We start from the raw sequence: 27,731 nt of genomic DNA on the forward strand, positions 1-27,731 counted from the left end.
GCACACCTGGCTAAATATATATAAAAATATCTGAAATATGCAAAATAACATGGCAAGTCAGACGGCATACAACTGTTGACAGCTATGAACTTATCAGTGGATACTCAAGATTTTTCAAAGTGATCAAGGGCCATAACTTTGGCAGTAATTATCGGAAATCATTGAAAATCAATATGATTCTTCGTCTCATGACCTCAAACAATGCGTATAAATTTAAAGTCAATCGTCTATTATATTTAGCCTCTAGAGCATCCACTAGAGTTTTTGAAGTGATCAAGGGCCATAACTCTGACAGTAATTATTGGAAATTGCTGAAAATCAATAGGATTCTTCGTCTCATGACCTTAAACACTGGGTATCAATTTACAGTCAATCAGATATTAACTTTGGCCTCTAGAGCGTCCACAAGATATTTTGAAGTGATCAAGGGCCATAACTCAGGCAGTAATCATCGGAAATTGCTCAAAATCAATAGGCCTCTTCATCTCATGACTTTCAACACTGTGTATAAATTTAAAGTCAATCGGACATTAACTTTAACCTCTAGAGCCTCCACAAGATTTTTCAAATTGATCAAGGGCCATAACTCTGGCAGTAATTATCAGAAATCGCTGAAAAACAATAGGGGGTGGGGACGACAATATACGACCACATTTCAATGTGAGCGTATAAAAAGGGGACATCACACTGGAAAAACCTGATAAACTTAGTCAGCCAACACTGGGATCGATCATGGGATTCCCAGTTTAGTGTGGTAACGTCTTAAGTCACTGAGCCACAAATGTTTAAAGAGAGAGAGAAATGGGGTTTAACGTCCACTCGACACAAACTAGGTCATTTCGGGACTAACATATGGTTTTAATTTTATTTCAATAATTCGCTTGCGCGTAGGGGTCTTTAGCAGTGGGAGGAAACCGGAGGACCCGGGGAAAACCCACAAAGTTGGACAGGCGACCCTACTCCTTGTCACATACAACCGGGGATTCGAAACCACGTCAGTCGACTCAATGACAGACTTTATGATACAGCGGGCACACGCTAACCATTCAGCCATCCAACCCCCCTGTTTAAATATATACAGAAAGATACATTTAACACTTCATATCACACAAAATTTACACTATTCGGTTTTTAAAAATATTAATATATCCTGCATTACATTAATCAGCTTTAAGATAGGTGCACATTAAATATGAGTGTTACTGTATTGCTGAAGACTACTGTTATTAATTTGTCTAGACAGCGGCACAGTGGCCTGCTCTTAATTCGAATTCTAACTGTCAGTGGTTCTTTTACGTGCACAGCAATTTGTACACGTGATCTTGATTTTTTGTTCCATCCAACGTCCTACACCAGCGACAAGGGGAAACCAATCCGAAAATTCCAATGAACTTTCTCAGCCAATGCACGGATCGAACAAGCGACCTCCAGATTAGCGAGCCAACGCCCTACTCACTGAGCCATCGTGGCTCCCAATTATCAAAAGGATATTGTGCATAAATAAACAGTTCTCTCTATTACAAGCTGAAGTCAGATAGAATTTACACACATCATTTCTTTTTTCAGGTTGAAAATCATGGTTAAAAGGACAAGATGAGCCCTGAAAATAGAAACAATAAAACAATTGACCGATATCACAACCAGTTCTTAATGGATAAAATAAATAGTAAAGATAGGTTGCCAGGCAACAAAACATACACCCACAGCAGCTAAATCGTCCGGGCAGTCAATAAGAGTTGTCGCATATTTTTACTTTTTTCGGTAATGAAACATTTATAATACATTAAAATCTGATTAAGAGTAACAACTCATTAAGTAATTATCAGAAAACCATTAGAATTTGTTTGGTTTTTATAAAGTTCAACTTTTAACATCATGGATTTAGCTGTTCAAGTTATAAAAATTGTTCGTCTCAAGACCTTAACCCTTTCCGACTACTTGACGTAATATTACGTCATATAATTTACAACCTTTCCGACTACTTGACCTAATATTACGTCAATGAGGTGTAAAGGGTTAAAATTCAGGAATTTCACCTTGACCGTCAATATAGAAGGGAAATAACTCTAAATGTTGTTTTCCCTGACGATTCGTCGCGTTTCCTGTCATGTTTTTATGAAATTGTCGATTGAAATGGCCAAGCGAACAGTGGATGTTGTTTTAGCGGACCCCTGTTTCTGGGAAAGCGACGACAGTGACATAGAGCGTGCCAGTGATGATGACAGTGCGTTCGAACTAAATTCCGACGACAGCGTCAGTGAGTCTGCTTCAAGCGACTGTGATTTAGACGGTCTCGCCCGCGATGTGGATGTTGAAATTGATTTGGAACACGATGATTCGGATGAATATGATGACGATGGTGAAGCTCCTAATGAAAATGCAGTGCCGGTAAAGAATTGTGAATGGACCAAAAAATTGACTGAGCTGCCCGATGTTAGTTTTGTTTTTGAACACCTTGTTGGAGTAAATAAAGATCTCGAAGGTGTTGAACATTTTGAAGCCGTCAATTTATTCCAACTTTTATTTACTGACTATATTTTGCGAGATATTGTTGTAGAAACAAACAGGTACGCTAAACAATGTCAAGAAGGCAGACATATTCATAAAGATTGGACAAATATTTCAGTGCCCGAATTGAAAACGTGGCTAGGTCTAGTCATCGCTACTGGTATTGTGCAAAAAAAGGGTCGTATTGCCAGTTATTGGTCAAAACATTGGCTTATCCAAACACCTGGTTTCAATCAGACAATGACCAGCAAAAGATTCCTTCAAATATTGTCGTGTATTCATTTTGTAGACAATTCATCAACAACTGTAAATAAGTCAGATAAATTCTGGAAGATTAGAACACTATTAGACTATGTTGTGAAACGTTTTCAACTTGTGTACAATCCCCAACGTGAAATTGCAGTGGATGAAACTATGTTAAAGTTCAAAGGACGACTTGGAATTAAACAATACATTAAGAATAAGCCTATAAAGTGGGGTATAAAACTGTTTACTTTAGCAGAATCATCTAGTGGATATGTGCTAAACATTATACCCTATGCTGGAAAAAGAGAGGACACACAATTATCTAAAACAGCTCAAATCGTTGTTGACGTTTGTCAGCCTTTTCTCAACAAGGGTCACTACTTATTTATGGATAATTATTATACCAGTATAGAACTTATTGAATATCTATCTCAAGTAAAAACCTTATCCTGCGGCACTGTAAACAGCAACCGGAAACGACTTCCATCTGATATGAAAAAAAGTGCAACTAAAAAACTAAAGAAAGGTGAAAGTTTGAAAAGAATCTCAAACAATGTTTTGGCTGTAAGCTGGAAAGACACGAGAGTTGTCAATCTATTAACAAATATCCCAGGTAGGCATATTTTTAAAATAAAAATTAAAAAAATGTTATATTATACAGTTACGGTAATCAAATGTGTCTGCGGTATTGAATATAAAATGGGTGTGTATGTTGAAATGAAATAAAAAGGGGTTTAACGTCCTACTTTTTTGCACGTTTTGTATTGGCTAATTGAGACGGGCATGTGCAATGAGGGAAACTGTCTGAGTTCTCTAAAGTGCGCCCTGATGCAGCACACAAGACTTCGTTTATTGTCCCATCCAAACTACTAGGTGCTATTGCATTTCAGCCCCTCAGGTCTGTGCCACCGACACTGAATTGAAAAATCCGGATGTTCTTTCCCAGACCGGGGATCGAACCTACGACCTCCTGGTTAGTGAGTAAGCACAGTACTCGCTAAGCTACCGCAGCCCCCGGAAGTGTATGTAGATCTTCCATCTTTGTCAATAACTTTTGAATATAAGTGAAACAAATAATTCGAAAATATATTAGTGAAAATTAATTTCATCAATTACGAATAAGCTAAAATTGTATTTTATTCATTTATCATTTTATTTTGTAGGTAATCTTGATGATGTTGATATACAGAGAAGAGACAAGAAACAGGGTGGTAAATAAGTTACGATCAGCAAACCTAGGGCTATTATCACTTATAATTCTTATATGGGGGGTGTTGATTTATCTGATCAACGTGTTGCTACATATAGACGTCATATGAAATCTTTGACTTGGTACATACAAGTGTTTATGCATTTGTTAAGACTCTCTGCTGTTCAAGCCTTTATTGTACATAAGAAAATTCATTCACAGTCAAAGTTGTCACAACATGAGTTTTTCTTACAACTGGCTGATGGGTTGATAGGTGGCAGAACATTCACTAAGAAACGAGGGCGTCCATCTGTTACATTACCACCAGAAATAAGGTTTGATAGAACATTGGAACACGCTCCATATAAATATGAGAATCAGGGTAGGTGTGTTGTCCATTCAAACCGCGTTGAAACCACTTATGGTTGTGGTGTGTGTGGTAAAAGAATGTGCCCATATCCCTGTTTCCACAGATATCATTATACTGTTAATTTTCCCTACATGGACCCAAATAAAGAAAATGCAGCACCAGCTAGGAAACACAAAAAAGTCAAATTGTTAGCTTAATTATGATGATATCGAACTGCATATATGATGTATTGTCCTTTTTCATTCAATAGGCACTGTTTCCATTTGGTTGCCATGGTAACACATTCAATATTATCGCTTTCTTATATATACACACTGTATAATAATGATGAGTATTATCTTGGTTTGTCTCTGACTCAAATTATATATATATATATATGCGGTGTCTGTACTGTTTATAGAAATCTAAATATGATCAAAATCTGTAAATATCTTTTTCTGTGATATTTTAAATTTTACCACAAAATATATAATTTTATTGTTATTGTTGATCGTGATTGTTAATTTTATCGTTGTTAGCTTACTGTGCCTCACATGTAGTGAATAGCTATGATTATATTGAGACTGTAGATGATGTATTTTCCTTTTTTTAAAAAATAGGCATTGTTTTCGATTGGTTGCCATGGTAACACTTTCGTTTTAACAAAACAGTAAACATTCAGTATTGTCGGTTTCTTGTATACATTCTATAATAATTATAAATATTATCTTAGTTTGTCTAAAATTCCATATATTTTGCGGTGTCTGTACTATGTATAGAAATCTAAATATGATCAAAATCTGTAAATTTCTATTTTTGTGATATTTTAAATTTTACCACCAAATATCTAATTTTATTGTCATTATTGCTGTTTTATCATTGTTAGGTTATTGTCGGTTTCTTGTATACATTCTATAATAATTATAAATATTATCTTAGTTTGTCTAAAATTCCATATATTTTGCGGTGTCTGTACTATGTATAGAAATCTAAATATGATCAAAATCTGTAAATTTCTATTTTTGTGATATTTTAAATTTTACCACCAAATATCTAATTTTATTGTCATTATTGCTGTTTTATCATTGTTAGGTTATTGCGCCTCACATGTAGTGAATAAGTATGATGATATTGAGACTGTAGATGATGTAGTGTCCTTTTTTAGAAAAACCCAAATAGGCATTATTTTCAATTGGTTGCCATGGTAACACTTTCGTTTTAACAAAACAGTGAACATTCAGAATTATTGGTTTCTTGTATACATTCTATAATAATTATAAATATTATCTTGGTTTGTCTAAAATTCAAATATATACAGTATCTGTATTATGTATAGAAATTTAAATATGATAAAATCTGTAAATATCTATTTTTGTGATATTTTAAATTTTACCACTAAATATCCAATTTTATTGTTATTGTTGATAATGATTTTTATTTTTATCTTTGTTATTTAAATGTTATTGAATATTAATAAATATTTGAAATTTATTAATGAATTTAAATAATGGTTTACTTTTGTTATTATTCACAAGAATTTATGTATGTTGCTATGGTTACAAGAAAAGGCATAATAGTTTTGGGGGAACTCATGTTTCTAACATAATATTCACCATTCATTCTTCTTCAGGAAAATATATACTTTTTGTCAGTTCCCATCAAAAGCATTTGCATAATGATCAAATATAAGAAAACAGTCAATTAAAATATGATTATCAAAAATAAATGGATTCCGTGGGCATTATGACGTCACGTTAATTGTAGTCTGAAAGGGTTAAACTCTGTATCAATCTGAAGTCAATCGGATGATAACTTTATCCTCTAGAGACGGACAGAAAGCAGAATTCAGATTTAAGGTGAAAAAAAATTATGTGGTTCATTTTGACGTCGGAATAAACAATACCATTATACCAATAAGTTTTAACAAATTTGTTCTTCCTATTACCAATTCAGGGGTCAAAATTTTCACTACGGCAGTTTTTATGTACACTGACTAAGGTAAAACTTTTAATTTACTTTCATCACTACGGCATTTTTTAAACTGGGAAACCTTGATTGATAAAGATTAGGAATAATAAATAATAAAGCACAGCATTTTAATGTTTTCATTTATAATGTCTATTCAGACATATCACCATTATTACAGAATTCGTCCAGAATTAGGTCACCGCAAACACCCTTAAATTGTTTAGGGCTTTACGTACACTGCAGTCCATATAAATATCATAATATGAATCGTTTTATTTCTTCAAAATCAGAAGGCCTAGAAATTCTTGCAAACCCGCGAATCTGCTTTGGCTCAGTGACACGAAGATTCATGTAATTCTATAATCCGTATCCACGTGAATTCCACCAAATATAAGTATCATGGTACCAAACTTGCATTTTCAATCAATACTTCAAATGTGGTGTTGAATTCCAATTCTAAAATATCCGTAATAACGTAAATTGATTATCAAAACACGACTTCACACCTGTGCATGACATTATATTACATATTATGTACCGCGTGCGGCAGACATGTAACGCCCCCTGGAATTCTTTTCTCACATCCAGTCAAAATGCTAAAAATTATATTATATGAAATATTTTCCCGACCTAAATATTTAATTTGGTCATATTTTCCAGTAAATTATTCACAGTCTTTATTTCTGGAAATTGTTTCTGGAAATTGATTACATACACCAGGGTCCGATTCCTAGAAAAGTCTTAAGCATGTTCTTGTGTTTAGATTTTAAATAGACTTCAGTGTAAGCACAAGCACATTATTATGTGTTCCAAGAAAAAACTTAAGCACAACTTCGTTCTTAACCATTGTCAACCTAAGAACAAGTTCAAGCAAGGTAAATGGGTTGCTTACCAACTGTAAGCCTGTTTCTGCTTCAAACAAGATGACTGACCGTAGAGGTATTCGAAGGCATTTCCTACATCTTTTGATACCAAAGAGACAATTGAAAGACAGAGAAAATCCTTTAGAAACATATTCTCGAGAAGGATGCTATAGAAAATTTCACTTCAACCCTGAAACCATTTTATTTATTTACCAATTAGTAAACAACACAAACACACAGGCTACTTTAAGATCAGGCGCTCTCACAATTATTCAGTCTGTTTGCACATGCTTGCGGGTTTTTTTAGCTTGTGGCACATTTTATATGTGTAAAGGGGTCATGTCAAATGCATCTAAATCGTCCATTTGCCGGGAAGCAGACGACCAATTTATGATGTACTTCGCATACCAAAATGGTTTTTATGACTTTAGAAAGCATCGTAGTCTCAGATTACCAGTCACATTGTGTTTAGACTCATACTTGACTTGTGCTTATGTAAGAACGGTCTTGAGAATTTTCTAGAGACGGTACTTTATGAAGTTTCTTATGTAAGAAAAAGTGAAACATGACTTTGTGCTTAAGAATTTTCTAGGAACCGGGCCCAGACAACGAGATGTGTGCATTTCCATTTCAGCCACCAGTATGTTATGTTCCTGTAGAATTAGGTCAGATGATTTGGGGGATACTGTGTTTTATCTATTTAGATATATACATATTTCATAATGCTATAAACTAGTGTCAAACAGATGAAAACATGCGTAGATGGTGTGAAATTCATTGTTATAAAATTGGCCGCTATTTGACTTCCAACTATCTGAGTAACCAAAAAACTGAATGAAATGCAAACAGTGTAACTGTGAATGCCGCGTGACGACTTGTGTTATCGGTATCTATGTTATATACGTCCGCTAATGTGACGTCACAATAATAGCCAATAACCAGCGATCTTTGGGTTATAAACATACATTTCAAGTTTCATCAAAATTGGATAAAAATTGTGACCTCTAGCTTGATATACCAGATGCTATACACTATTTACGTACGAGGGGCAGCCATTTATTTTTAGCAGTTTTGGCCCGATTTTCAAAAAATTTGAACTCAATAAACATTACGATGTAACAGTGATATATTCGATTGTTTTTTTTAAATCGGATAATAATTGTGACCTCTAGAGGAACAACAAGCTAAAAACATGATTTTTCATACAATCAGGGGCCATAATTCTGGAAGTTACTATCCGATATGCCCGAATATCGAAAGGAACCAAGATCTTTCGGTTATAAACATGCATTTCAAGTTTCATCAAAATCAGATCAAAATTCTGACTTCTAGAGGGTCCACAACCTTCGTATTACATACTTTTACACAATTAGCGTACAAAGAGCAGCCACTTTGTTGGGCAGTTTCATTTCAATTTTCCCGAAATTCGAATTCAACCTTCATTATGGTGGAATGGTGATATATTTAAACGTTTTTTAAAATCGGAAAAACAATTGTGACCTCTAGAGAATCCACAACCTAAAAATGCGATTTTTCTAACACAAAATGTGTACAAGGGGCGGCTATTTTGTCTGGCAGTTTTGGTCTGATTTTCACGAAATTCAAACTCAACCAAAATTACGGTGTAACAGTGATATATTTGAACTAGTGATAGGATTTTGGCTTGCCCGTATATTCTGGACTTGTCCGAATCTTTTTTCCAAACGCCCAAAATTGTCTGACCGGGAATATGCCAATCGGACATCAAGACATGGGGAATAATATTCAAAATTCCGAAATTAATATAGTTTACTGAGTGTATAACTACCACTCAACCAGATTATCGTCCATAATACGCTGGATTGATTAGGTAATTAAGTGATCAACGTATTTATCGGGTTATACGGTCTATAAACCTACCTTGATTAACTACTTAATCTGCCTTGATTGACTTGACTTAATCCTTTATCGGACAATTCATCAATCTAATCTTAAACAGAAGCCATTGTTTCCCCTTTGTCTGACTATTCATCAATCCATTATAATTTTAATCGCATTGATGTGAGCTGACAATATGTATAAACTAGTCATAGAAGTCACATATTGTAAGAGTATATAACAGCCAGATCAATAGACAGTCATTATAATTCGTCTGCGATATTACTTCAGTGGAAGCGAGCGTTAAATAAAGCTATTTCACACACACATATACGAAAAATACTAGACTTTGCTAGCACGCGGTTACAGCACTCGGGAAACCTCGGCAGAATCTGTTACTCTACATCTAGTTTCCGCTGTATGACGGAAAGTGATATGTACATGTACCTACGAACTTGCCGGTTTTAGAAAGAAGTTATCAAAATTGCGCCGTTCGAAGCATGTTTAGAATTTTCAGAGCAAAGTTGTCCTTGTTTGAAGAAAATCTGATTAAACTTGAAAGAAAAACAGCTTCAGACGGTTAAAGTACAATAGAAATCTCGCGAGACGCGTGAAATTATGAAATGAATATGTGACAAAATACATGCTTCTAATGTTGAAGAAAAGATTTTATTTTGGCATATTCTCAGATTTATGATCATATTTTGAATGGGGTTTATGTTTTTAAATAAAGAAATAAGTAATCTAGGCAATGTTGACGAATATGTCGATTGGAATAGTGCAAGTACTTAATTGTTTTAGACGATAGCGCGTGCTAGAGTAGAATGCGAATATTTAGCGGATGGTGTCATTCGCTCGTTGTGGTATAGCGATGTTTATTGGCCAAAAATTTCGGGATATCATATTCTTACCCTCTGTACATAAAGTTGTAACTGAGTATAAGACGAATGCCGGACTTCTGCTGAAAAATGTAGCAACTTATGATCCAAAAATACGGTAATGTTAGAGGAATTTGAAACAGTACAGATCGGCAGTAGTCGGCACGCTGTCATTCTATCGTATTACGAATTTTGTAGGAATATTACTGACATAAATTTGAATACCATACAGGAATTAAATATGAAAAATAACGAGGTGCACCTATTTTATTTATTACAGACGAATTTGAATATTTTGTTTACACATGATTTTTGTGTGTGGTCTAAAAACTGCCATCTTAAATAACGATAAGAGTTATGTCCATTTATTTTCGGTAAAAATGTCCGACAAGAAAAAGTTTGAAATCCCATCACTGATTTGAACGTTTTTTAAAATCGGATAATAATTGTGACCGCTATAGGGTCCACAATCTATAAACGTGATTTTCCGTACAATCAGGGTCCATAAATCAGGAAGTTATGGTCCGATATGCGCGAATATTGAAAGGAACCAAGATCTCTAGGTTATAAACTTATATTTCAAGTTTCATCAAAATCAGAAGAAAATTGTGACCTCTAGAGGGTCCACACCCTTGATATACCATATTTTTACGCTATCTGAGAACGAACGGCGGCCATTTTGTCTGTCAATTTTGGGCCGATTTTCACTAAATTCAAACTCAACCATCCTTAGGGTGTAACGGTGATATACTAAAAGTTTTTTTTTAAATCGGATAAAAAATTATGACCTCTATAGGGTCCACAAACTAAAAATGCTATTTTTTGAGTACAATCAGGGGCCATAATTCAGGAAGTTACAATCCGATATGCGCGAATATGGAAAGGAATCGAGATCTTTGGGTTATAAACTTACATTTCAAGTTTCAAAACAATCGGATAAATATTGTGACCTCTATAGGGTCCACAAGCTAAAAACGTGATTTTTCGTACCATCAGGGGCCATAATCCATGAAGTTTCGATCCGATACATGTCAATATCGAAAGCAGCCGAGATCTTTTGGGGATAAACCTATATTTCAAGTTTCGTCAAAATCGGATAAGAATTGTGACCTGTAGAGAGTCCACAAATAATTGTGGACGGACGGACGGACAGGGGCGACGACAATATACGTCCACATGAAAATGTAGGCATATAAAAATTGTGACCTCTATAGGGTCCACAAGCTAAAAACGTGATTTTACGTACAATCAGGGGCCATAATCCATGAAGTTACGGTCTGATACATGTCAATATATCAAAAGGAACCAAGATCTTAGGGAGATAAACCTATATTTCAAGTTTCATTGAAATCGGATAAAAATTGTGACCTGTAGAGTGTACACAAACAATTATGGACGGACTGACAGGGGCGACGACAATATACATCCACATGAAAATGTGGGCATATAAAAATTGTGACCTCTATAGGGTCCACAAGCTAAAAAAGTGATTTTACGTACAATCAGGGGCCATAATCCATGAAGTTACGGTCCGATACATGTCAATATCGAAAGGAACCAAGATCTTAGGGAGATAAACCTATATTTCAAGTTTCGTTGAAATCGGATAAAAATTGTGACCTGTAGAGTGTAGCGAATTCAGTGTCAACATCGGCAAATTGCCGTCGTGATATTCTTATTTGTTTTCTACGTCAATTTCGCTAAATACTATGGCAATTGTCGCTGTCGCCGTCGTGAATTTTGACCCCTGCAATTGAACATTACCTGCAAATCTGAATAATATCTGAAGAGAGAAATGGAGTTTAACGTCTACTCGACACAAACTAGGTCATTTGGGACTAACATATGGTTCTATTTTATTTCAACAAACACTTGTGCATAGGGGTATTTACCAGTGGGAGGAAACCGGAGGACCCAGAGAAAACCCACAAGGTTGGAGAGGCGACCCTACTCCTTGTAGGAATCGAAACCACACCAGTTGATTTAATGACAGACCTTATGTCATGATACAGCACGCACATGCTAACCATTCGGCCATCCAACCCCTCAAAAAGAACTGTAGTATGCACAGCATTTGTAAGCAAGGTTAGAAGGACTGACAGGAAGACATGAAGACAGTATAAATCCTCATTAAATGTAGGCATATAAAAAAAAAACTTACCTTCTGACACTTCCCTTCTTTGAAAAATTTACATTGAGGTCTCTCTGATCTCGGTAATTCAACAAGTGGTGTTTTTCTAGAACAATGTTTTGATCCTCTGCCTTCTGATTGTTTTGATTTATGTTTTTTTCTTGATAACCTTTTGCTACCCTTCTCCATATCCTACAAAAAGATAAAATAAAGAAAACTTATTGTCTAATAAAATGGTACACAGGAATATCAATAAACAGATAAATTTCAAAAAGTTGCCATAACATTCTGTGTACATTAGTTATTGAGTACAAAAATATGATCTAAGTTATACAGGTGCATTTATGTTTCTATAAATAAGGATCTAACGATTGATCATTAAAAACCCAACCACAACCCGTTAACCGATTATTCACAATTCCGGCGAGGGCACTCGGGGTGCAAACTTAAACACTTCAGAACTGAAAACTGTTGCCAGGTTAAACTAACCGCTACAATACCAATGAGGAGAGTTTCATACATTGTAACAATGTCTGCACATGATCAGACAGTCATAGAGAGATGAAATAAACAAGTTTATTGCGTATTATTCGTTTTGAAATGTATCAGTTGGTTGGCCTTGAACTTGCATGTCGCTTTCGTGACCTTGGCATTTGATTTACTCGCAGGCGTCAATGGAAATAATGCGTATCGATATACTAAATGGCTTGAATTTCGTAGTTTTATGGTATTTTGGATAACAGAAACTATTGAGAAATTGTCACAAACATGTGATATTTCTGACTCAAACGATTAAACTAGACTAAAGTATTGTCGAATTTTAAAAGTATTTAACAACTTTTAAACTAATACACGAAATAACCAATGTTCCGATGCCTAGATGTTGTTATTGGGGTTTTAATTTGGGTCGTCATCTAATTGCTTATATTGCCTTACAATAAAATAAACGGGTGGGCCGAAGCTATATTTCCCATGCAATGAAAAGAAATTGAATGAAAATTATTTTAGTATGTTTAAATTATATAACCCGGACCATTGGCAATATTATCATTATCTATATGTCGCAATAGATTTCACATCGTAGCTCTAATCAATGTTTGTTACTGTCGTGATTTTGAGTTAGGAGAGGGTGACGGCTGTCCTAAGTTTAAATTGATTTTAGTAAAATTGTCCCTAAAATAGTTTTGTGAAACGCCACTATTATAAGTTAAGATACAATTTTAACTTACAATATTATTTTAGTGGATTTTATCTAAAATGCTTAAAATCGTTTTGTGAAACGCATCTATCTTTAGTTAGGATGGAATTTTAGTTTAAGACGATTTTAAGGAGATTTAAGTTTTTGTGAAACAGGGCCCAGGTTTATTGATGTACTTTTTTATTAAAATAAGTTACAAATATTTTAATGAATTACATCATTTAAGACAGACATTTTTCCCATCATTTTTTATCAAGATTTTAGAATACATTGAAATAACATTTGTTTTAAAATTTTTAATTTATTTTTGTATAATTATAATGGCAAGTGTGTCTTCTTGAAAACAGACTTCAAAATATACTGATGAGAAAAGTAACAAGTTCCAAAAATTGAATTGTTTAGATCCCCAGTGAAAATTTGACTAGTCTGTCCATCCACTACATTATTGAAGTGGTCTTACATTTGTTTTGTAAACTTTGTATTTTTATGTCACATGGAAATAAATTTGTCCCTTTGTGGAATGGCTGTTTATGTTTTAGTATATGCCATTTAAAAAAAGCAGGAAAATGGTTTGGAAAATCAAATTTTCATGCTTATATATTGCTAACGTTTCGTCCAATTGATGTCTGTCCAGTTTTAGCGAAACGTTGGCATTATTTTAATATTTCTTTTCGGCTTCATAATACGTGATAGAATTTGAATAACCGCTGCAAACGAAGCGTGAGTGTAGTCTCGATCTTCCACACAGGATACGGATAATTTGACACGGGTAGTTGATTGATTATGCCATTTTTACAGTTGTCTGTTCGAAAATGTTAACGTTAGCACTTTTGATACGTTAGCACCACTAATTCGCCTTTCACTGCATTATTTACTCAAAATGTATCACTTTCTTTACAGCCTTTAGAAAAGAAAACCGGCTTTCCGATTCCCGATGGATAAACATGGCGGTCGGCATTCTTGTATTATTCACTCGATCAAAATGACTTTGACCCCCGCAAAAAAGTGCTAATGTGTCAATTGTCAGAACGATTAAATAAACCGTCTGTCCTTAAGTAACGTTAGCACGTGCTTTTAAAATACCTTTTGTCCGATTTTAAATTTAAAACTCGCCCAAGGGTAGAAATACTATACAATTCATTAATACCTTTCATTGCGGACTATTTGAATTTTTTGTTAAAAACAATAATTCAAGTAATACGGTTATTTATAAAATGTCCATGTCTGTCCTTATGTAACGTTAGCAACAGTTGCATGCCCGATAAATGTTTAAATTTTAGGTTATTAAAATATATGATTATATTAATCTTAAATTCTTAATCTTATGCTTTATTTAGCATGTAAAAAATCTGAGTAACTACTTACATCAACACTATAAATAGAAATTTTCTTCAAACTTTAGTGCTAATGGTACAAATCTGCCAGAATGTCTGTCCACATGTAACATTAGCAATGCAATTAATTTTTAAATTAAAAATTAATTTGTAAATCATATCCCATGAAACTTCAGATTTAGATAATGTATTATTACATTAAACTTTTGAAGAAAATTATTAATATATACTGAGCGCCATGGAAAACGCATCACTTAGTTTTTCGTATAACAAAATGATCCGGTAAACATATCTTATTTATTTTGCTTCTTATTGTGACAATATTCAAACGGGAACACATCAATAACAACACATTAGTACACTTATGGATGTTTAATCTGTAATCAAGGGTACAAAGTCAGAGCGGTCAAAACCAAAAGTACAACACAGATGTCAGTAGCGTGTGTGTCTTCCACGGGCCATCATCACGACCCTTGCAAATGTTTAGGGCGGTCCAGTGATGAAATGTGAAGCCTCCCCACACCATTAGACTTCCCCCACCCCATCGATTCGTTTCGAAGACGCAGCAGTCTGCAAGACGTTCCCCAAGACGTCTCCACACACGTTGACGGCCATCAGCGTGATAAAGATGAAAGCAACTCTCATCACTGAAGAGCACACTTTGCCAGTCTACTCTTCTCCATGTCTGGTGTCCTTGAGCCCATATCAAACGCCGCTGACGGTGATGATCCCTGAGGATAGCTCCAACATAAGGTCGTCGGGCATGGAGTCCTACTTCTCTTAGACGACGTCCTATGGTGTTGGCACTTACTGGTCCTTGTCTTCCGACGACTGCTGCACCTGTTCGAGTCGCTGGGCGGAATCTGTCACGCAGATGAGTGACCCGGATGTAGCGGTCTTGAGCCTGGGTTGTAACGCGTTGTGGACCAGGACGTTGACGGTCAAGTGTTGATCCAGTAACTCGAACACGTTTCACCAACCTTAGAATAGTGGACTGATGACAATAGCATGTGTAGACATGCCAGCCCTGGACATTCCCATGGCTTCATTCCGTTGATTTTCAGTAAGTCTCGGCATCTCTAGCTCGATTCCTTCACACGTCCAACAACAAATTACGACAGACTGACGTTTCACAGTTCATGTACTGCACACAACAAATTACAATAGATTGATGTTTCACAGTTCATGTACTGCACATTAAGTTGGAAACATGCTTTTAAAGGGCTCACACACAATGCTGCACGTGAATATTTGGTTTTTCATGTGTATCTCGTGCAATATTTTTTGTGCACACGGGATGATATTGGGAGCATTGTGTGAACAATAGTTCATAGTATTGCATAATATTATACATACAAAACCACCTAGTAATAAAATATTTGGGAAAAAAACGTGATGCGTTTTCCATGGCGCTCAGTATATATAAGCAACAGTTAATATCTGAAAGGAAAATAAATGTGCCATGCGTCTGTCCAATTCAAAAGAGACATTTTATATTTACTAAAATGGTCATCTTTACTGTCTTATGACCCAAAAATAATAGCATCTTCATTCATTTAACATAATTCAATGTATATTTTACCTATAGAGATTGCTATTTATATGAATTTTAATGTGCATTGTTTGCATTTGATATAATTTCCATCTAGAGTGATACGATTCAAAAAATTTCAATATGTTAGGCAAGGCCCTACATGGCGACTAAAACACTCGCCATGGCGATCGAATATATTTTCTGGCTAGTTAAAATTTTCACTTGAGTCGCCAGCTGGTGTTCTTTTTTCTGCATTGTTTTATATTTAGCATTATGATAAAGATTAAAACCAGCGGCTGCCAGGCAGGATACGCCCACATTTTTGAGAGATGGATAGAGAACAAGCTAACAAGAAAGTGATTTTTCCTACAATCAAGGGCCATAATTCAGGAAATTACAATTCAATATGCGCATATATCGAAAGGAACTGAGATCTTTGTGTTATAAACTTACATTTCAAGTTTCAACAAAATCGGATAAAAATTGTTACCTCTATAGGGTCCACAACCTTGATATACCATATTTTTACGCTATTTGAGAAAAAACGGCGGCCATTTTGTCTGTCAATTTTGGGGCGATTTTCACAAAATTCAAACTCAACTGTCCTTAGGGTGGAACGGTAATATAATAATACGGTTTTCTAAATCGGATAAAAATTATGACCTCTAATGGGTCCACAAGCTAAAAACATGATTTTTCGTACAATCAGGGGTCATAATTCAGGAAGTTACGGTCCGATATGGGCAAATATTGAAAGGAACCGAGATCTTTGGGTTATAAACTTATATTTCAAGTTTCAACAAAATCGGATAAAAATTGTGACCTCTATAGGGTCCACAACCTTGATATACCATTTTCTTACGCTATTTGAGAACGAACGGCGGCCATTTTGTCTGTCAATTTTGGGCCGATTTTCACGAAATTCGAATTCAGTCGTTCCTAGGGTGTAACGGTGATATAATAATACGTTTTTTTAAATCGGGTAAAAATTATGACTTCTATAGGGTCCACAAGCTAAAAACGTGATTTTTCGTACAATCAGGGGTCATAATTCAGGAAGTTACGGTCCGATATGCACGAATATCGAAAGGAACCGAGATCTTTGGGTTATAAACTTACATTTCAAGTTTCAACAAAATCGGATAAAAATTGTGACCCCTATAGGGTCCACAACCTTGATATACCATTTTCTTACACTATTTGAGAACGAACGGCAGCCATTTTGTCTGTCAATTTTGGGCCGATTTTCACGAAATTCGAATTCAGTCGTCCCTAGGGTGTAACGGTGGTATAATAAAACGTTTTTTTAAATCGGGTAAAAATTATGACTTCTATAGGGTCCACAAGCTAAAAACGTGATTTTTCGTACAATCAGGGGTCATAATTCAGGAAGTTACGGTCCGATATGCACGAATATCGAAAGGAACCGAGATCTTTGGGTTATTAACTTACATTTCAAGTTTCAACAAAATCGGATAAAAATTGTGACCCCTATAGGGTCCACAACCTTGATATACCATATTCTTACGCTATTCGAGAACGAATGGCGGCCATTTTGTCTGTCAATTTTGGGCCAGCTTTCTCAAAATCTGAACTCAGTCATCCATAGGGTGTAACGGTGATATAATAGAACGGTTTTTTAAATCGGATAAAAATTATGACTTCTATAGGGTCCACAAGCTAAAAACGTGATTTTTCGTACAATCAGGGGCCATAATTCAGGAAGTTACAGTCCGATATGCACGAATATCGAAAGGAACCGAGATCTTTGGGTTATAAACTTATATTTCAAGTTTCAACAAAATCGGATAAAAATTGTGACCCCTATAGGGTCCACAACCTTGATATACCATATTCTTACGCTATTTGGGAACGAACGGCGGCCATTTTGTCTGTCAATTTTGGGCCGATTTTCACGAAATTCGAATTCAGTCTTCCCTAGGGTGTAACGGTGATATAATAATATGTTTTTTTAAATCGGGTAAAAATTATGACTTCTATAGGGTCCACAAGCTAAAAACGTGATTTTTCGTACAATCAGGGGTCATAATTCAGGAAGTTACGGTCCGATATGCACGAATATCGAAAGGAACCGAGATCTTTGGGTTATAAACTTACATTTCAAGTTTCAACAAAATCGGATAAAAATTGTGACCTCTATAGGGTCCACAAACTAAAAACGTGATTTTTCGTACAAACAGGGGCCATAATCCATGAAGTTTCGATCCGATACATGCCAATATCAAAAGCAGCCGAGATCTTTTGGGGATAAACCTATATTTCAAGTTTCGTCGAAATCGGATAAGAATTGTGACCTGTAGAGAGTCCACAAACAATTGTGGACGGACAGGGGCGACGGCATAATACGTCCACATGAAAATGTGGGCGTATAAAAAACAACGCGTAATATGTAGTAGTGATTTACGTTACAGACTACAGTTAATAGCATTGTAATTTCTGGCTACTAAAATTTTGGTGCTGGCTAGTAAATTTTTAGCATTTAGTAGCCAGTGAAGACTAAATTTTCCATGCCCATATTGACCCTTGATGTTAGGTATACTGTTTAATAAAAAAATTATTTTGCAAAAAATTATCTTTTTTAAAATATTTTTTGGAAGAATATGTATCAATCTTCTCTGAGACAGGGATTCTGTAAGAGGAATTGGAATTTCATAATTCAGATGGGAGTGGGAACCTATGGTACACTTTAAAAAAAAACCATGCCATACTTGTTCACGTTATTTTACCATTATGATAGAGAAAAGTCATAATTTTAGTGGAACTGACTTTTCAATATTATTTATAGCAATATAATTGCTACTTTGTACAATTGAATTTTATATCATTGGAAAGAACAAGACAATCTGTACATTTTTGTAACAGAGTATTTCTTTGTATAGAAAATATTCTTTTAGTTATTTGCAATTTTTTAGAGGGTATTAGAATTAACAATAATCCACTAATTGGCTCAGGGAGATGAGCCCTGCTGATTTAATGAGCTTAGGAGTAGGATAGCTAATCTTTTAATTGGCTCAGGGTTAAATGGGTTAAAATAAGCCTTCCATAAAGCTTTTTAAGGCAACACAAATAAAATAACTTGTTTCTCGGGCACCGCCCGCACGCAAAATTGGTTGCGCGTGCAGTCTATTTATTAGTCTTGATGAAAAAAAATAAATATGTAACGCCCGCCCGCACATCGACAAGCAAGTCGTAAAAAAAATATCCCGCATGTACCTACATCCGCCATACATGTATATCTATTCAAATGTATTAAAACTGATTCAGATGAACATGCTGTCTTTTTTATCCGAACAATGGCGAAGTTTGGCAGATTTGCCTTTTTTATTGATCTCGAAAGAACCTCCATTTTGTATCACGTGATATTAATTACCTCCCCTGATAAACTAGAATTTGATTCGTGTTAAAAGTCATTGGCGACAATATTTCAATCATTCGATCGTAATCGGCTCATTATTGCCGGCTTCAGTCGGTCCTTGTTTGGAAAATCCTATTGATAAAAAAATGAACCGTAGAACAGGTTAATTAATTATAGCTAAGAATACGATACGATGACGATAGTCGTCATAATGCATACCTTAGAATCTGGGTCATTATTAGCACATTTACGGTAGTTTCGATAATCCGGAAAATAATAATTGGATTACCGATTTGATGGTTTTACTGACCAGTTGTTAGTTAGATTTAAATAGTCATTCAATATAAACACCGGATAGAACACCGAATATCCTGAGAAACACACCGAATATCCCAAGAAACAGTATTTCCGGCAATCTCCAATACCGATGACACGGTGTGACATGCATTGGTTGGAATTCGGTAAATAATTATAAATAAACCGGCGATACTAGATTTAGTTTTAAATACTGTTTACCATGATTATTATTTTTGATACACCTGGTGAAAGAGGCTTAGTTTTTAAAAATATTGTTGTCTTTATGGAGGGCTATTACATAGTCGTATGGAATTTTATTTTAAACCAATTTCAATTATGTGAATTAAATATGGAAAATTATTTTCCTTTCAGTCAGTGTTCAGTCTCAGTGTTTTAGTAGACTTGATTTTGGGTTTATGTTTTAAGTATGTACAATAAAGTTGAATATAACGGAAAGCAAAAACGTAAACAAGTAATGACTTTCTCATTTTAAAAAAAAAAAAAAGAAAGACCGCCCTCCCGCCCCAACAATTTTCAGCAATAGCCAAATTTTATTTTGCACCATCAATGAGTAAAAAAAAAAAAGAAACCGCCCTCCCTCCCTACAGTTTCAGCTGTCAGTTGCCCGAGAAACAAGACATTTATTTTGTGTGGCCTAATGCACACTGATTAAATAACATAATTTGTAAAACTTACCACTGATTGTTTTTCCTGTGCACTAATACTGACATCCATAAAATCATCTTGTACTAATCCTAACATACTTATAGGACCCCTAAAATCAGACAGATAAATAAATGTTAGGTAAAAAAAAAAAATCGTATTATTTTATAGTTATGATTCATGAAACATATGAGTACAAAAATCATTTTTATGGATAGGGCTTGACTGCTGCAAATCCATATTTCAATTCTTTAACAAAAAAGAATCTATCATTTTCTTGACAACTTTTGGAAGAGCTACCATTTTACATCCAAATTAACTGGGAATCAAAATATATGCATGATCATATAATCATAGTGTTTGATATAATATAAGATTTGTACACTATACAAAATCGGATTAAATACAAAGCTTATACCTCTATATTGACACATAAAATGACATGATTAACAGAAGATAACATGAATTAATCAATAGTTAAAACTGTGATCAATAAATTATGCATATAGCCTTCATCTTTACAGAATACAGTAAAGATAGGTTGCCAGGCAACGAAACATACGCCCACAGCAGCTAAATCGTCCGGGGAGTCAACAACAGTTGTCGTATATTCTTACTTTTTTCGGTAATGAAACATTTATAATACACTAAAATCTGATTAAGAGCAACAACTCTTGAAGTAATTATCAGAAAAACCATTAGAATTTATTTGGTTTTTATAAAGTTCTGCCCCATGCTAACGCTTTGTATACAAAACTTTTAATATCATGAATTTGTTCAAGTCATAAAAATTCATTGAAAATCAATATACTTGTTCGTCTCAAGATCTTAAACTCTGTGTATCAATCTGAAGTCAATAGGATGATAACTTTAGCCTTTAGAGCGGAAATCGTTGAAAATCAAGGACCATAACTCTGGCAGTAATTATTGGAAATCGCTGAAAATCAATAGGCTTCTTCGTCTCATGACCTTAAACACTGTGTATAAATTTAAGGTCAATCAGATATTAACTTTGGCCTCTAGAGCGTCCACAAGATTTTTCAAAGTGATCAAGGGCCATAACTCTGGCAGTAATTATCAGAAATCGCTGAAAATCAATAGGATTCTTCGTCTCATGACCATAAACACTGTGTATAAATTTAAGGTCAATCGGATATTAACTTTGGCCTCTAGAGTGTCCACAAGATTTTTCAAAGTGATTAAAGGCCATAACTCTGGCAGTAATTATCAGAAATCGCTGAAAATCAATAGGATTCTTCGTCTCATGACCATAAACACTGTGTATAAATTTAAGGTCAATCGGATATTAACTTTGGCCTCTAGAGTGTCCACAAGATTTTTCAAAGTGATTAAAGGCCATAACTCTGGCAGTAATTATCGGAAATCGCTGAAAATCAATAGGCTTCTTCGTCTCATGACCTTAAACACTGTGTATAAATTTAAGGTCAATTGGATATTAACTTTGGCCTCTAGAGCGTCCACAAGCAATTGTGGACGCCGGACCGACGGACGGGGGCGACGACAATATACGACCACATTTCAAACGAGAGTTGCAATAGAATTGGCCTCACACAAACATTACTCATTCCTAAAAATTAATGGGAAATTATCTCCTCTACCTTCATGATGTCTGTGTTTAAATTCCAAGGAATGCCAGTTTTCATGACATTATTTTGATTATATTTATAATGCTTATTTTCTAGGTTAAAGAAATTAGTATGACTACTGCTTTCAAAATAATTTATTTAAGATAGGTTGAAAGGCAACAAACATACGCTCACAGCAGCTAAATCGTCTGAGCAGTCGAGAAGGGTTGTCGCATATTTATTCTTTTGTAGGTAACTGGGGGCATTTAAAGGCCAATTTAATACAGATCAGATTATAACTTTTGTCTTTTGAGGGTTCACAACGTTCTACAAACTGAACAACGGCCTTAACTCTGGAAGTAATTTACAGAAAATATTGAAATTTGACAGGCTTTTTTCGTTTTACTAATTTTTAAATAATGCATATAAATTTCATACAGATCGGATGATAGCTTTTGTCATTCAAAAGTTCACAAGGTTCACAAAGTAAAACAACGGCCATAACTCTAGAAATAATTGACGGAAATTGCTGAAATTCAATAGAGCTCCATTTCACAAATTTAAATGATGCATATAAATTTCATACATATCAGATGATAACTTTCATCAATCAAGCATTAACAAGATTGAACAAAGTGAAACAGGGTCCATAACTGTAGAAGTAATTAACAGAAATTGCTAAAATTCAATAGGCTTCACTAATTTAAATAATGCAAATAAATTTCACAAAGATTGGACGATAAATTTTGGCGTTAGCATTCACAAGGTTCAATAAGTGAAACAAGTGTAATAACTCCAGATGTAAGCAACGGAAATTGCCGAAATTCAATAGGATTCTTCTTTTTGCTAATCTAACTGACGCATATAACTTTCATACAGATCGGTAGATAACTTTAGATGTTAGAGCTTTAAATGGTGCAACAAAGTGAAACAAGGGCCAAAACTCTAGAAGTAATTAACAGACATTATTGAAATTAAATAGGCTTCTTCATCTCACTAATATAAACAACATATATCAATTTTTAAAGAATCGGATGATAACTTTTGTTGTTAATAAGAAATTGTGGACGATGGAGATGGCAATATACGTCCAGATTTCAAAGTGGGCGTATCAAAAAGTGGTATACCTGTCATCACCTTCACCATCAGAAGGACTGTCATATAAACCAGGTGGACTATCATATGGACTATCATATAAATCACCAGTAGGTGAATGACCACCATTACCCATATTATCATGATCTGTATATTTCTTCTGACGTCTATTACTATGTTCCTGTTCACCTATCCACGTCATATCATCTTCATCATTTATACGATCATGATCAACATATCTCTTCTTCTTTGACCTCTGATAACAATAAATTACAAATATGTATAATATTATTTACACAGAACATTCAATATATTCCCTGATACCATTTCTACATATGCACACATTTCAGTATGGACGCATCACCCTGTCAGTCGATCGTCAAAAATTGGCTTGTGAGTGCGATAGATGATACAGCTTTTAAGAGAATTTTTTAAAGCTTGGATTGAGGACAAAGAAAATAGGACTTAGTGTTACTCGACCTTCCTTTCAAGAGTTAACCCCCCTTTGCAGAAAAACTTTGAATGCGATAGAGGCTACAGTTTTTTACATTTTTTTTTTCTATTTCAATTTTGTAAATAAGATAGAGATCAGATTTCACGAAGGCCCCTTTGGACCCTTATCAAATAGGTCAACACTTAAGTTTTCCTTTTGGATAAGCTGCTATTTATGGCTATCGTTTTGCTTGACCATCAAATACCAACCTTTCTAGCGTCGCCTTCTTGGCTTTTATCTCGTTTTGATCTTTTACGTTTTCTCTTGTCTTTTTTAGAGCTTTTTGGTTTATCATCCTGTTGGACTTCATCCAAGTTCTCAACACTTTCTTCTATAAATATAAAATCATACATGTACTATCAGTTTCTTCAACTCAAGTCCTTACTGTACCATTTTCCATTTTCTTGGATGAAAATGAAACTGGGATGCTGTTTGTTTTTTTCCTGCTAGTAAAGGTACCAGAAATTTATAAAATATAAAAAGTTAAATGTAAGTTCATTCTCTTAACTTTGGGAAATTTGGATGGGTCACCAAATAGTCTTGGACCAGAAATAAAGAAATTTATAGAGTATAAAAAGTTAAATGTAAGTTCATTCTCTTTACTTTAGGAAATTTGGGTGGGTCAACAAATTGTCTTGGACTTTACAACAAAGATAATAGGTGAACTCTATTATCTATGCAAGCCATTTCTACGGCTACTCTAGTTTCCAGTCCTGCATTCATGCAAAGTAATAAAGTAAAGAAATATATTCTAATCCTTAGCTAATGATCGTTTTATTTAGAAGATTATTATTTTGATCTCGGTCAGAAAATTGCCATGGTGTAAGGCTTTACCAGTTCGGACATTTATTTTGTTCATTCCTTCAATGTGTTTTAATGTTTTTCGTATCATGGTTATTTTCATCTTTTAAATATGTCTTATGTAGATGGCGCTCTTGAGCAAACAGCTTGTTGGATATTCAGCGCTTTATAAATAGATTATGATTATTATTATTATTATTATTAATTGAACATTCAAACAACAATACCAGTACATAGAATAATAACTCACTTTGAATATCTGTACCTGTTTCCGCAGGCTCATCATCTATTTCTCCATCCTCTAATTCCCCATCTTCTAACTGTTCATTACCATCATCTGATACAGCTCTCATCTCGACTTTACCTTCATCTTCTATTTCACTGTCCTTCTCGGCTTCTATAACATTTTCCTCACCAGCATGAGCCACCGTATCTGGTTCATCACATTCATCAGCACTCATCTTAATTCATTCTTTCTACTAGATTATGTTCCTACAATTGTAATGACAAATCACTTTACTTTAATACTGTATCCCTGAAATAAGGTAAAGGTGGGTGATTTGATTACTACTTATATTTTATATTTTCTTTTTCAAACTCGATTCAAAATACAATATAAGGCTCAGATATTAAGTGGTCCAGTGTACTGTGAAAAGAGCATAAGTCAGTAATGTATATAACAAGATAGCCAGGAAAATATACCTCCACAGCAGTTATAGCCATAGGCAGCAGCTAATCCGAAACATAGAAGTTGATCAGATTTGAATATGAATTTTCTGCCTTCAAAAAATCTGATCTGTATTGACATGTTCACATGTTTGAAAACAATCTGTTAAACACTGTTGCTTCTATTGTGATCACCTCTGTCCTCACATCACCCCAATGTTTCACCAAAAAATTGAAATTACCCAGTTAAAGATAGGTTGTCAGGGAACGAAACATACGCCCACAGCAGCTAAATCGTCCGGGTGGTCAACAAAGGTTGTCGCATATTTATTCCTTTGTAGGTAATTGGGGGCCTTTACAAGACAGTTCCATACAGATCAGATTATAATTTTTGTCATTTGAGGGTTCACAAGGTTCTACAAAATGAAAAAATTGTTGAAATTCAATAGGCTTCTTTGTTTCACGAACTTAAATATTGCATATAAATTTCACAAAGATCGTATGTTAACTTTTGGCATTAGAGCGTTCACAAGGTTCAACAAAGTGAAACAGGGGCCATAACTCCAGACGTAATAAACGGAAATTATTGAAATTAAATAGGCTTCTTCATTTCACTAATGGAAACAACATAATTATATCAATTTTTAAACAATTGGATGATAACTTTTGGCGTTAAGAGCATTCAGAAGAAATTGTGGACGGGTGGACCGACCGACGACGGACAAACGGACCAACGGGGGCGACGGCAATATACGTCCACATTTCAATGTGGGCGTATAAAAAGGGCCTCAACTCTGGAAGTAGTTTACAGAAATTGTTGAAATTTGACAGGCTTTTTTGTTTTACTAATTTAAATAATGCATATAAATTTCATACAAATCGGATGATCACTTTTGTCTTTCGAACTTTCACAAGGTTCACAAAGTAAAACAAGGGCCATAGCTCTAGAAATAATTGACAGAAATTGCAAAAATTCAATAGATCTCTGTTTTACAAATTTAAATGATGCATATAAATTTCATACATATCGGATGATAACTTTCATCAATCAAGCATTAACAAGGTTGAACAAAATGAAACAAGGGCCATAACTCTAGAAGTAACTAGAACTGCGATGCAGTAATGACAGGTTTCACCGGTGCCATGTTACCCTTGAACTTATGTCACTTCCGGTGCCACGTTACCCATGAACTTAAGTAACTTACGGTACTAATGAAACCGTTGAACAGATTTCCACACAAACATTGCACAAGTGTTGTGAAACAGAGGCAGAATCAACTAAATCATTTACATTTGTCCATTTGTTACCATGTGTTACATATGTCAAAATAGTGATCCTGACAAAATTGGTCACTAAATTACATGTACCGGTAAGTTAGCCGACGAGAATTTCTACAGGGAAATTAAAATGCGAAAAAAGATTACTTTCATGTACATTTTGATCTTACCATTACTGACCTTAATTAAAATTTGGTCAAAATTAAAGAAAACCTTTTATCTAAAATGTTTCAAATATTTTCATATAGGCAAAAATTTCTTCTTTTACAATAAAGTGTATACCATTTAAACAGCATCTAGTAATTCAACACATTAAATTAAACACAATGTTCTATGGAATATACAGTAATTGTTTCTATAGAACTCTTGTGTTTAATTTAATAAAGTGTAGCCTATTTCAGAAGTTCCAGAAAAGGGAAATTGGGACTAAAGCAGCAATAAATCTATGCAAGCCAGAAAAATTTGTTAATAATAGGCCTACATGTACTTATTGTTTAAAATGCATATTAATTGAACATACATTATGCAATAGCTAAATCTGCCTATTGCAGGTCTTTCTTTATGCCTGAAATGTTATCTAAATTAATCATTAATCAACTTATCCAGACCATAATTAACTCTTGATGTCATCACTAGCCTGCAATATTAACTGGATTTGAATACATTTTACGTCAAAATGCATAATCAAGACTTTGTTTTTTATCGTAACGACTTTAGTAATGATGATCGAGGCTAGGCCTAAAATTCAATTGCTAATACCTGACATGTGAGCTCAGTTCAGAGTCGAGCAATTTGACTTAAATTTTCAGCATATTCTATTTACGTTATCTATTTTTTAACTATTATAGCGATAACTGTCAGCTCTTTATCTAATCTCCCATAATGCCCCTTTTAGTAACTTTTAACCATTTAAGCTGCAATATTTTTGAATAACGCAATATGTTTCTATCTCTTTATATAATGTCTCTTACTGTAAACAAACGTATCCTGTTAATTTAATAATAAGAGTTTTATACAAATCAAACATTAAATAATAAATCTAGGACCGAAAAACTAAATTAGCCAATGGCGGCTAACGCAAATTACTGAGACAAAAGTTTCTCACATTTTTGCTCAAGTGTAAAATACCATAAAAAAATATTCATAAATGAAAAATTTCTTTGTAAAAATTTAAATTTTCTAAATTTGGCGTCTAATATCTAAGACGATTTGCCAAAAATTAAAACCCAAAAGTACATGTAGCATAGCCGTGTGGCCTGTCTCTGGATATGCTGACGGTTATTGTTAAAATTAAGGCAATATCTATAAAAACGACAACTTTGGTAATTTCGGATATTTCGCAGAATGTTCAAAATAGCTTTACCCTCTCAGTCACACCCACTTTTCCAGTAAAACCGTAGACTTCATAACAAAGAAAACTA

General features: G+C 34.5%; 2 protein-coding genes across 2 annotated transcripts in view; one reads left to right on the forward strand and one right to left on the reverse strand.

Annotated features, from left to right (window-relative positions):
• Positions 1-285: 285 nt before the first annotated feature.
• LOC130013104 (zinc finger CCCH domain-containing protein 6-like) overlaps positions 286-27,731 on the reverse strand; it is a 33,724-nt gene continuing 6,278 nt past the window's right edge. Inside the window, exons 2-7 of the mRNA XM_056101634.1 lie at positions 24,617-24,858; positions 23,775-23,896; positions 23,105-23,328; positions 20,425-20,503; positions 12,020-12,181; positions 286-1,600 (exon numbers count right to left, since the gene is read on the reverse strand). Coding sequence (XP_055957609.1) covers positions 1,433-1,600; positions 12,020-12,181; positions 20,425-20,503; positions 23,105-23,328; positions 23,775-23,896; positions 24,617-24,827 — 966 coding nt within the window. The 5' untranslated portion in view covers positions 24,828-24,858 and the 3' untranslated portion in view covers positions 286-1,432. The remainder of the gene's footprint in view (positions 1,601-12,019; positions 12,182-20,424; positions 20,504-23,104; positions 23,329-23,774; positions 23,897-24,616; positions 24,859-27,731) is intronic.
• LOC126825401 (piggyBac transposable element-derived protein 4) lies at positions 1,936-5,150 on the forward strand. Its single transcript, XM_050555061.2, has 2 exons — positions 1,936-3,367; positions 3,918-5,150. The coding sequence occupies exons 1-2, from the start codon at positions 2,071-2,073 to the stop codon at positions 3,971-3,973; spliced, it is 1,353 nt and encodes a 450-aa protein (XP_050411018.1). The 5' UTR covers positions 1,936-2,070; the 3' UTR covers positions 3,974-5,150.

Source organism: Patella vulgata, chromosome 6 (assembly GCF_932274485.2).
Source record: "Patella vulgata chromosome 6, xgPatVulg1.2, whole genome shotgun sequence".
Classification (NCBI taxonomy): domain Eukaryota; kingdom Metazoa; phylum Mollusca; class Gastropoda; family Patellidae; genus Patella; species Patella vulgata.

What these genes read in the sequence shown, in the direction of transcription:
- LOC126825401 (XM_050555061.2), top strand. Translation starts at nt 2,071, where the DNA reads ATGTTGTTTTCCCTGACGATTCGTCGCGTTTCCTGTCATGTTTTTATG. An exon ending in TCTATTAACAAATATCCCAG is followed by an intron (nt 3,368 to 3,917) that starts GTAGGCATATTT and finishes TTTATTTTGTAG; the next exon opens with GTAATCTTGATGATGTTGAT.